The following is a 12,774-nucleotide window of genomic DNA, read 5'->3' on the forward strand; positions in this document are numbered from 1 at the left end:
CCCGCTCTAAATGAAAACGAGCTAGCTCAAATTGAGTCATTTGGATCTATTTCAGCTTGGAATCGGCTCGATAAGGCTCAAAATTAAAACTAATCGACTCAAATTGAGTTATTTGGATCCGTTCCAGCCCAAACTCGGCTCGAAATTGGCTCGTGAATAGTGAAATTCAATTTCACTTAACATTACATTTCTATCTTGTTATATATATAAAAAAAAAACATAATACGACCTAATATCGAGCCAATTAGAGTTAAATTTCTATATATGGCTTGAAATCGGTTCGAAAAAAATCTGATCCAATGTTTCAGCTCATAGCTTGGTTCGGTCCAATCTAAAATTCGAATCGATCTTCAACAAATTAGTGATCTTTGAACTAAATTAGACTTCAAATTAATATGAACTTTCTTTGTTTAATAAACATTATAATTACAATGTCAATGCATACGGTGAGAAAATCCAATTTTTTTGGCAACTTATATCGATGAGGTGGATTCTTGCCCACTTTATCACATAAAAGCACGACTACATAATTCAATTTCTTAAAAATTTAATCGTCAATTTTAAATTTTATAAATAAGAAAAGAAGAATATTAAAAAAAAAATGTCAGAAATAATTAGAAGTGGCAAGTGCCAATAATAATAATAATAATATATAGTAATAATAGTAATAAAATTGAGCAAGTTGAACATGTATATGGACTGAAGCAGCAGTGCTGCCGAATGTAGACCAAGCATATATAGCTTAAATAAATTCTTAAATTATTTTCTTGAACTAATTCGTGCTATATTTTTTATTGATGCGCGCATGATAAGATATAAATATTTTTTTAATGTCCCATGTCGTTGAAATTAAAAAGAAAAAAATAAAAAGAAAAATACAGCTAAGCTCTCTTAATTAGCCACCAGCTCGCAGAAATGTTTTCCATAAAATTCAAATCCTAATTTAGGTGATATATATGCACGGCCATGGGTTTAGGGTTCTGTACTCTGCTCAGCCGTCGGATTATTTCTGACGATTGGGATTTTTTCGAGGCATTCTTGATTAAATCCCACTTGTAGAGATTCAATCGAACGGCTGGAAGACGATCTAAGTGCAGAGATGTCTGTGTTAAGTAGTTTATGTAGTTATGGGATGTGAAAGTCATGGCTACATTTGAACATAAATATTTATCTACTTCTTTTATTCATCTTTTACTTAGTTTTCTTATGGCATATAAATAAAACTGGGCCAGAAATCTACAAATACTTATAACAATAATTGCAAGATGGCCCTTTTCATGAACGAACAACTTCAATTCCATTCACTTCAGGCTCAAATCTATGCTCGTGGGCTTCTCGCCTGATTGTTCTCGCCGGCCCCCGCAACCTAAGAATGTCATTCATACTCGTAACTATGACCTATATGGTTCACAACTCCCGCAATTGCTTACTACTGTTTCTCTGGCCAATCAACGCTCCTGAAGAACCATCTACAACACTCACGACGGACTATTACCTCTATAACAATTAACAATGACCCTTGCAACCTGCTGTTACCTAGAACTGCAACCAGATTATTATTATACAACTTTGCAATTCCACCATCTCTAATTTTGGAGAAAGAATGAACATGTGTATTCATCATTTTTATTGGATTATTTCAACTGGGTTATACCCCGTGGTTTTTCCTCATTCCAAGGGTTTTCAATGTAAAAAGTCGAAGTGTTTCATTTTACTTACTTCTCTTCTTTTATCTGTGTGTGTTAAATTCTCGTGTAATTTTAAGACGATAATTTATTACTTTACCGCCACGAATTTTCTAGCACGCATCAAGAAGATTCATCATAAGTATTGATAATATCAACTTGAACGATAATGAATTTATATTTGTGCTAGAAACAGCATAAATTAGAGCAAAAAATTAAAAATTAGAAAAATATATTTATAATTCTTGTAATTAATTTAAAATTAGTTTGTCAACCATTAGAGAAGCATTGACGTTGCTTACATATATTGTTCTCACTTATGGCACCAATTTATTATATACTAGAATTTTCATTACAATTAAGTGAGAATTTTACATCTAAGCTTTATATAAAATTTACTAAAAACAGTTAAAGGAAAAAAGTTATATTGAGGTAGCCACTATAGTATTTATGTGATAAACTCAACAATACGAGGGAAGAAATCAAAGGGCATGGATCATATAAAATAATTTAGTATGTCAACAAGATTATACAAGTTTTATATTTCTCTAAATTATAGGAGATGAGATTATATAGTTTAAAATACTAATTTGATCTCATAAGATTGTGATGGAGAATCTTAGCAAAGAAGTGAAAGGTGATGAAGATGGCAAAAGGTAGTAACCAGATTACGACAATTGAATTATAGTGGTTGGGTGATGGTAATCAATCAATAATAATTTAACAACAATATTCTTTTAGGAGGGTTTAGGAAATTATAATTAGGATGATGATATAATAATGGTGGTGAGAAGATAATAGTGAAGATAAAAGTAATCAAGCGACAATGGTTGCAAGTAGTGATTATTGGTATATATCATTGATACATCTTCAACAAATATCCATCATCTAACACAAATCTTGAGGCATGACATATATCTCGAGATGATTTTTTTAGCAAGAAATATTCAAACATCAATAAAAACTCATCCATAACTCTGATTTCAACAAACTTACAGTTAAACTGACCGACTCGACAATAAGAACCCAATGTTACCCATATTAGTCCAATCCGAGTCAAATCAAGCTCAGATAAAGTCAGAAAACCACTCTTGGAAGTTTTTCAGATATATTTAAAAGTTTAATCGAATGTCAAATCTTGCAAGCCTATAATCAAATCAAGAGTCTCAACAAGACAAATCCAATGAGTCTAATATTGCTCAATTATAACATCATTCAGGCACTCAAATGTTCATCAAACACCATCTGATCTAAGGACGCCCTTTGGACCGTCCGATCAAAGTGGTTCAAATTTTTTGCATTTATTGCACAAAGAACACTATAAATAAAGTTTCACCCCTCTCATAAGAGAGGGTTGAAGATTTAAGAGAGAACTTAAAGCCTTGAGAATGAGCTGAAGTCCAGCACCACCCCTGCCACCGTCGATGTTGTTGGCAACTGTTGACCACTGCCGATCGCTGTCGCCAACCACCAATCGCTGTCAAATATTAATGTCGCCGTCAACCACCACCGATCTTCGTCGACTGCTGGCCACCTCGATACCACCAATCACTGTCGGCTACCACTGACCAGAAGCAGTCAGTCGACATTGTAACTTAGAAAACTTAGTAATACTTTTCCGTCTATGGGACAAGAGGTCTCTGTAATCATCAACATATAGTTGCTTTTTATATTTAGGTCAGACCTCATGGTTTTTCACTTTAATGACTTTTCGCGTAAAAAACTTATGATGTCATTAATAGTTATTTTCCTTTACCTAAGTGTGCGTTGAATTATCTTGAAACACTAAGACGATAATCTATTACCTTACCACCACAAATTTTCTAGCACGCATCAATCATCATATAAGACTTGTGCCTTTTAAATATCTTATCTCTTTCTACTTTCCATCTTTTTCTTGAGGAATAATTGTTTATTTATGATTTTTTATTGATATTTTAACAAATTTTTTTATTGATTAATTTTTTATTGTTATTTTATCATATAAGAATTGCTAGTTAGTAGCTAGGTATGTAAAATTTTCTTCTTTTTATTATATTTTAGTAATAGTAAATTATATATTTTATTTATAGATGATACAAAAAAATGTCAAAAAGGTACTATAACTTTATAATAAAATGATAAAATATTAAGATACATATCATTTATTCTTACGTACACTAAATTTCGTAAAATAAAAAATTAATTCAAAATTAGGGAGGGAGGGAAAAGCCGGAGAAGACTTCAAAGAGGAGAACAGTTAAAAAAGTAGGGAAGCCAAAGCAAACGCCGCCCTGGTTCACCTTGGAAATCTGGACACATACTATTAAGATACAAAAGCAGCCCTCTTCCCGCTTCTTCCCCCCTTCAGAGCTATGGGCCTATGGCCATGGTTTCTCACTTTTACCCATCCTCTGCTTCATTCATTGCACGCGTCTTCTTCTTATTCCAGAGATCTAGAGAGAGAAACTCGGTGAGTGATTAGAACCTTGGTAGAGCCTTGTTAAGATATAGAGAGAGAGAGAGAGAGGCTGACTTTTGAGTGCCCAGGAGTAAATGCACCTCGCTGTCTCTTTTGACTCCTTTCTCTCTTTCTCTGTGCTCTGTATGAATTGAGAAACAAGATCAGAGCTCTCTCTCTCTCTCTCTCTCTCTCTTGCCTTCAGGTCAGCACGTCTCCTTGTATATATATATAAATATATATGAGGAGAAACTAAACCTGGGGTCCTTCTCTGTTTTTTTTTCTTTTATCCTTTCCATCTCTTGTTCTGTTCTGTTTTGGTTAACAAAAGAGCCAAAGGGGACTCTAATTTTTTCAATGGGGAGACCACCATGCTGTGACAAAATAGGAGTGAAGAAAGGGCCATGGACTCCTGAAGAAGACATAATCCTGGTCTCCTATATCCAAGAACACGGCCCTGGCAACTGGAGATCTGTTCCAACTAACACAGGTCCGATCTTCACTTTAATTCCTTACTTTTTTTCTTCGATTCATTTGAGAAACAGAAGCGAGATTATTCCATCATTTTCAAACAAAAAAAAAATTCTCTTTTAAGTTGAAGTAGTTCGTCTTATCTTTTCACTTTCTTACAGTATTAATATTGCCAATTTCGATTTTCTTCTAAAAATTTTGAATAATGACCCATTCAGGACTGTCAAGATGCAGCAAGAGCTGCAGACTCAGATGGACCAATTACCTCAGGCCAGGAATCAAGCGCGGCAGTTTTACTGATCAAGAGGAGAAGCTTATAATCCATCTCCAAGCTCTCTTAGGCAATAGGTCATCATTTTATCAACAACTTTCTCCATACTTGCCTTAAACATTACAGTAATTACAATTTTTTTTTTTAATTTTGGCATAAAGGCTCGATTTTTATTAAAAAAAAAACTGTAACATGAACATGCTAATTTGAAAGAATATACTTATGCAGATGGGCAGCCATAGCTTCTTATCTCCCAGAGAGAACAGACAATGATATCAAGAATTACTGGAACACACATCTGAAGAAGAAGCTGATTAAGATGGAAATGGACGCAGAAACAGACGGTGAGTCCTCCATCAAAAAAGGCGCCCGCTTCTCAAAGTACCAGCCAATAATCACCAAGGGACAATGGGAGAGAAGGTTGCAAACAGACATCAACATGGCCAAACAAGCCTTGCAAGAGGCCTTATCCATGGAAAAACCAAGCTTCTTGTATGAATCAAAGCCTTCCTGTAGCAGCCACAGCTCCAACAGCTGTCAGCCACCACCACCAACCTATGCATCCAGCACTGAGAACATATCAAAGCTGCTCCAGAATTGGATTAGGAAACCAGCTCAAAAGTCCTCATCAGACTCAGATCGAGCCAACTCGGCTGAGTCCACTCAAATCTCAGGCACCGCCAATTCAACGTCCAGCGAGGATAAAACCGGAAGGTTTGGTGATAACAAGAGAGGCAATATAGTGTCACCTGAGAGCTGCAGTTTGTTCCAGGTGGAAAGTAAGCCGAGCTTGGAGCCAGAGTTACACTTCTCACTGTTTGAGACATGGCTGTTTGATGAGAATTATGTGGGAGGAAATGAGAGCAATATGCTTGATATGGCTCTTGAGGGAACTGAGCTATTTTAATTAATCAGAATAACCTTAGGAGTGGTTTTTAATTTGCTTATATGGTTCTGCAATACTGATGAAAGAGGTAAGATGATCTCAGTAGGAGAGATTATTAGCTGAGTTCTTCTCCAATCTTTTTCTCTGCTCAGATCACACATAAGAAGTTCTGTCTGTGCAGCGAAAAGAAAAAATATGAGTACTCATATAGTAATCTCTCTCTAAGTAGAGGGAGGAGATTTAAAAGTAATTGTAAATTAGTTATGCAGATCTACAAACATATTGGTGTTTTTTTCCATTTTTTTTGGGTTAAAGAATGGCAAGAAACCAGCCGATGTTGCTTTTATTGTTGTGATAAATGTCATAAATTGCTTCTACTGCAGCTCTTACATAATCATATTTGGTTTCTGTTTCTCTTATGATTTATTTCAGTGAATTGGACAGGGATATAAACTTGCTGATATGAAAGCATTTTTGGAGCCTATTGAAGGACGGAATTTCTATAATTTTATCAATCAACATCAACAATGGCTTGTATGATTTCAATACCACTGAGAAAAATCCATAAATCTTAGAATAAAATAAGCCAAGTTATAGAATTTATCATAGGCATAGTTGTGAAGTATGTTTTGGAGAATATTTTTTTTATATTTATGGTGTCCTTATTTTTCCATAATAAAATATGTAAAAACATTTGGTGATGATTCTTAAAAGATTATATGTTTGTGAAATTAACTCAAGTATTAGAACAAGATGCGTAACAGTGACCAAACGATGTGGCCCTCAACTGTCGCACATTTATGAAATTTTTAGTTTTTTATTGAGATTAATCTCTATCTATGTTACATTATTTTCAATTATTTGAATCAGATCTTGCCTAATTTCAGATGGCCTTTTATGAGCTTTTATTTATGTACCATATGCATATGAGTTATGTCTCCTTAGCTCATCCTCATTAACCAAAAGGATCTTAAATTAATTTTCTGCAGGGAATGCTTGTTCTTATAAAAAAATATAAATATATAATTAAAACATTTTTTATGAAATTTTGAATTGATTTTTAGATAGAGTATATTAAATAAAGTTAAAAAGGGTAACTTTACAGAGCAGAATTTGAATCCCTTCAAAGAAGAAGGATCAGCCTAGAGAGTTAGAAAAAAGAAAAATAACGAATTTCAACTGACAAAGTCTTGGAAATGTGCAGATGAGACTTAAATGCATCACATGTGAATTTCCATTTTTTCTCATCTCTTTAACATTTTTTTAATTTATTTACATGTTTCATAGCTGTAAACAGGATAGTCTACAAAGTTTGCCGAGACCAATAGACAATTGCAGAATAAGGAAGGGCTAAAATTTGAGATAAATTTTTTTATAAATTTTGACGGCCATGTGAGCCCCCTTAAAAGGAAACAATTTATGGCCACTTTCATAGATTCATGAGGACGGATGAAGAAAATGGGTTCCCTTAGAATCTGTGTGTAATAACGATCATGGATGCTTGCTTGGTAAATAGTAATGTTACCATCATCATTATCATCATCAGTACATAATAACTATTAATTACTTGATAGTAAGATGGACAGTATCATGTGCTTATTAACTGAGGTAGACATATGCATGTTTATTATTATGCATGTGCATTGATGGTTACACCACTTCTTGCCATCACAGCACAGCTAGCATGGATGAAATCTCAGCAAAATAATTATTCATGACTGTAAGAAACTAGACCAAGCATGGCTGGCTTGGTCCCATCTTTAATTATTTTTTTTATTCATTAATACAATATAAAATTTATAAATGTATACTCCAAATGTAAGGCTTTCTTCAGCATATCATATGAAAATGAATTGATGTGTGAGTCCACAGATTTTCAGGACCTCTCGATAATTAATAATAGATCTAGCTTGCAATCTAATTAAATTTTGAAGGTTGTCTTTATTTATTTACTTTGTTATAGACTACAAATTTACAGAGAGTTTGTGAGACAAAGTAAGTAAGGCGAGGGATCAAAAGATAAAGAGTTAATATTGTAAGGATCAATTTTGTGGTTTATCTCAAGCAATATGTTTCAAATTTGTTGATATATTGTACAGACTTTAGCAAGATTTCTATATTTAAGACTACAAAGTGAAAGTAACAACCTAATAAAAATTCTAATTGCTGAAGAGTTGACATGGCTGATAAAGCAATATGTGCATAAAGTGAGGATGGCATCCATGTGCGGTCCTTTATATATATATATCTTTTTCCTTAGACGTCATTTTATAAGGATTTTGCACTCACTCGCTTAAGAAATCATTTGCTAGAGATAAAAGGAACGCAGAGAAATTTAATTTTTTTTTGGAAAAAAAATCAAAATATTTCATTCACAAAGTACAAATATTACAAAAAATGGGATTACCAGTTATAGACTTTTGCAAGTGATGAACAAAAAACAGAAGAGGGAGAGGGAAGTTGTCAATTGATGCAGATGGAAGGAGAATCCATGGTGATGTGGTTCTTGAGGAGATTCTAAGAACTCTTAAGGACTTGAGTAGGTTTCCATTTGCATGATAAAGAAAATAAAAAAGGTAATTTTTGCTGTGATAAATCCATTTAAAATAGGGAGATGAAAGCAATATGATGGTAAAAATCTATGTCGTGGTGTAAGATAGTGGTTACATGATGATCGTTGGCATGGTGATAAAAAGGTGCTAAAAACAAAAAAAAGTTCAAGAGAAGAGGTCTAGGCGAGCTTCAGAGTAATTAATATAAAGCAGTTTAACCCAATGACAAACATTACAATTCTCAACATAAGTTCAAAATGGAGAATGAACACATAGATCTCATCCAAATAAATTTTATGACAAAAGAAAAAAAAAAGATGAAGAAACTGTTAAGTGCAAACAACTTACACTAGTATTCAAAATGATTCCTAAATGATCATCATTGGCTTCAATGTATTCAATATTATCAAATGAGTCACCACATGAGGACATAATTATAGCTTCTTAAAATTTGTTAATGATCACGAAAAGGATTATATATCCTCACTCGAGCAAAAAACTTTTCATCTCGCATGAGATAGTAATAGTAGATTTGGTGATGAGGAAATAGTTGTGATATGAACTTGGAAATAAAACGTACACCACGATACAAGTGAATGTATCAAATTTAGTGAAACAAAAATCTTCTTATAAATCAGAATAATGTAGAAAGAGTAAAAGTGTATTTGGGCCCTATACATAGTGTATAGTTAAATTTTATATGTTAACCAATAAGAATATTCTCTTATCCATAAATGATCCACTTCGTGAGAATAGATATAAGTGCTAACCTTTATTCTATAAGATCCATAATTCTTGTTCATTAAATTCTCTAGGGATTTAATATAAATATATGGTCTAAGTCTCACAAGTGTCATATCCCTTGCACTCATTAAAATTCAAATATAACATATGATCTATGACTTAATATGAATATTTGAGTTGCTATAACCTATATTAGGCTTAAGTTGAATTTCACAACATAAATATTGCATACTGTTGGCTCATAAAAATGTTAATATACTAGACTTAAAATTTTAAAGTCAATATAATTAATCATTTGAAGTTTCAAAGAAAAAAAAAGTGCATATTATAATATTTTCTTAATTTTACAAATTTCTCACTTTAATGATCATACATATATAATACATTTTTTGGGTGTAAACAAGACTTAAATAATTATACATGTTCCATATTAAGATTTGAGTAACATGGAACTATCAACATAATTAATTTAATGCATGGTAAGATCAAAATTTAATGAATTTGACATTACATCATGAATATAAAACCTTAAATAAAGTTTTTTTTTTTTTGTAGGTAATTCTAGGGTTTATAGTTTTCTACAAAACTTGTTTTAGGAAAGACCATTAAATAATGAATGTTCAAGAACATTAATAAAAAATATTTATGATGCTTTAGTTATAGTGTTTGTTAAATTATTATTTATTTATTTTTGCTTTATCATTTTATTTTCATTGCCTTATCCTCATAAAAGTTGTTTTCAACTTCCTCATATTTAAAATTATTTGCTTGATTATGATCAATTTCAATTAAAATTTTGAATTTAGAAAAAAAAAACATGCCTTATATATCTTTAGTTGATGAATTCATGAAAAGAGAATTTTGTAATTGATTTATGCATTATTGTGGTATCTATGCCACTGAATAGACTGCTGCTATTTGTTCCATATGAAGTATCCATGACAAGATGAAATTAAGAGATTCATCGAATTGGTAATGTTTTAAGCACTAATAATATATACTTTATTTATGAAAATAAGAATACATAATAAATTATTGAAAAGTCCTAGATTGAGGAGTATAAAGAATCTTTCATGGTAAATAGTCATAAGTATAACTCATGATTATTTAATATAGTCGGATATCTTAATAAGGGTAAGTGATACTCTGATTATATTTTGAGTAATTTTTTATATTTACAACCATTATGCATATTCGTGAGAGAAGCTAAAGTTTGAAATAAAAGTGTATTAACTTAAATTAGATAGGAATTGAGTGTCAGTGTTCTACCAACTCTGTTATCTAATTTAACTAGCTTATTTTAGAAGTAGAGGATGTGATTGTTTTATTAATTTTATAAATGAAAGAGACAATTCTCACTTCATTGATAATGAGATTTTCTTTTGAAAGTGGTGATTAATACATGTTTTTAGTATTTAAAAAAAATTTAAGAAAATATTGAGAACTAATAAGTTGCATGATGAAAACCATGAATATTAATATTAAATTTTGCAAGATCCATAGGTTTAAGATTGTCAAGGTAAAACAAGAAGGTCAAAAAAATGTCTAACCATAAGGGAGTCAACATGAACAACAAAAAGTATAATGAAGATAACTCAAAGATGACATCCATAACTTGCCCTTCATTCTAAAAATCTTATTCTTTACTTGAAAGACCTTTATGGGTCGTGCTCCAACTCAGCAAAAAAGTCATCCAACTGAGAGGAATGAAGAGAAATGATGCAATAATTACATGTTAAAACTCAAAATTTTTTATAAAATATGACAAATTAACCCTAGGAGGCTATTTCTACTCCATAGTCAATTGCATGTCTAGCTTCAAACTCCCCACAAAACTGATGAAACTCCATTCATTATTTAGGTGTTCCAAAAATGTTCATAGGTGATCAATCACTTGTGATGTAATACATCTCATCATCTATAACTACCTTATCCTTAGACTGACAAACTTTTCTAGTAAAATAACAATAAAAAATAGACGAGAAGAATATATAGTTGTGGTCATAATTATTGCGATTCCTAGTTCTTTCATTCTCTATAATATTATTCCATCTCTCCTAAAATATTGATGCACATTACTTGACACCAAAAGACTACAGACTTTACAATAGCAACTCATGAATCAAACACCTAAATATGTCTTATATAGCAAATCTCTTGAAACATCCACCCTCATGCATATTATTGCATGCATAGAATAGAAAAAAAAAGTTAAACAATCAAGAACCATAAGTATCACTCTCCCAAATGAATCTAATACTTAAATACTATATATATATATATATACACACACACATATGCAAGTGTTTATGTAGTTGCAAATACATGTATGGGTGAAGAAATTACATTAGTCTTATACACCACATATTATTGTGGCAAGTTGGAGTTAATATAAATCAAATTCAAAGTTCCCAATTTGTTTTTTGCTTACAAACAATTACTTAAATATAAATAATTATTGTTCATAGAATAAATTCATAACTTATTATTATTATTTCGTATGCTTAATTAGTATATTAACTATAGATAACTTTAGCACAAATTCCATTTCATTTTTTTAGTGATGAGAAATCAGAAAGCTTAGACGCCACTAGTCTAATCTCTTGTTGTTTGACAATGACAATATAAGCGGACGTCGCACCTACTGCCTTATATTTCCATCACACTATTTAATATTGAGGACAATTGAGCCACAATATTTATAGCTTTAATTTAATTTATTAGAAAAAAATGCTTTTTATCATTTAATTAATAAAAATTTTGATTTCTCAGACATAATTATTATACTTATTCAAATGTAAATTTAATAATTTAAAATTTATTTTGGGCATTTACATACACATGTATGTCACCCAGTTTTTGTGGACGTGGTTACATATCTAACATCTAAACTTTCTTTATATTAAATATGTACCCCTACTAAAGTAGGTGCAGTATGGAGTATTTTTGACAATACATAGTTGTATGGTTGAGAGCCTGAAATGGCGTTCAACTGAGTCATGATCCGGGCGGTTATGAGTCAGAAGTCTGAGATGGTATCAGTGAGTCGGGAGTCTGAGATGATGTCAGACTGGGTCATGATCCGGGCAGCTATGCATCGAGAGTCTAAGATGACATCTGGTCTGGTGATGATCCAAGCTGAAAAGTTGACCAGAAGGTGCATGCCATCCGTCTAAGATTCGGGCAGCTCCTATGATCCCCCGACCTGGATGAGGAATACTGGTGGATTTGCCCGTACCGATGGCCCTTTGAGAGGATAGTCGATTTTCGCCTGTCGTGGGATTATATTTCACTTGGTCGTCAGGAGCCGGGCAGGTTAATGCAAACTCTCGAGCTGCCCCTGGTGGGTTCTAAACTGTCACATCATATTCTTTGTTGGTTGTTGAATTCTTTGAGATTGATTTTAACACATTTTTTATTTACAAATGGAGACGATTAATCTGCCTATTTAATGCTCCAATAGTAGTTTGTGTCATTCATTAATGCACATCTTTCCTACATGATTGAAGCTTTGATTTGATGATTAAAATGACTATTAGTAACACTAGTCATTTATGAAATGTATCACTTTGCAAGACTTTTCAAATATGCATAATAGTGATTTTGTTAACAATAATAATAATAATAGTTTTAATAATTATTATAATCTTATCATTATTATTATTATTATTATTATTATTATTATTATTATTATTATTATGCTCAAAGTAATATATATATATATA

General features: G+C 32.0%; 1 protein-coding gene across 1 annotated transcript; it reads left to right on the plus strand.

Annotated features, from left to right (window-relative positions):
* The first annotated feature begins 4,218 nt into the window (after positions 1–4,218).
* LOC110021509 (myb-related protein 306-like) lies at positions 4,219–6,186 on the plus strand. The gene is made up of 3 exons (XM_020720024.1): positions 4,219–4,615; positions 4,815–4,944; positions 5,096–6,186. Exons 1-3 carry the CDS (start codon positions 4,483–4,485, stop codon positions 5,772–5,774), a joined length of 942 nt encoding a protein of 313 aa, XP_020575683.1. The 5' UTR covers positions 4,219–4,482; the 3' UTR covers positions 5,775–6,186.
* Positions 6,187–12,774: the final 6,588 nt, after the last annotated feature.

Source organism: Phalaenopsis equestris, unplaced genomic scaffold (assembly GCF_001263595.1).
Source record: "Phalaenopsis equestris unplaced genomic scaffold, ASM126359v1 Scaffold000134, whole genome shotgun sequence".
NCBI classification, from domain to species: Eukaryota; Viridiplantae; Streptophyta; class Magnoliopsida; order Asparagales; family Orchidaceae; genus Phalaenopsis; species Phalaenopsis equestris.

Excerpts from the sequence above, each read along its gene's own strand:
- LOC110021509 (XM_020720024.1), top strand. The coding sequence starts at position 4,483 with ATGGGGAGACCACCATGCTGTGACAAAATAGGAGTGAAGAAAGGGCCA. Across the intron at positions 4,616-4,814 it reads ATCTGTTCCAACTAACACAG|GACTGTCAAGATGCAGCAAG; the intron begins GTCCGATCTTCA and ends TGACCCATTCAG. Across the intron at positions 4,945-5,095 it reads CAAGCTCTCTTAGGCAATAG|ATGGGCAGCCATAGCTTCTT; the intron begins GTCATCATTTTA and ends ATACTTATGCAG.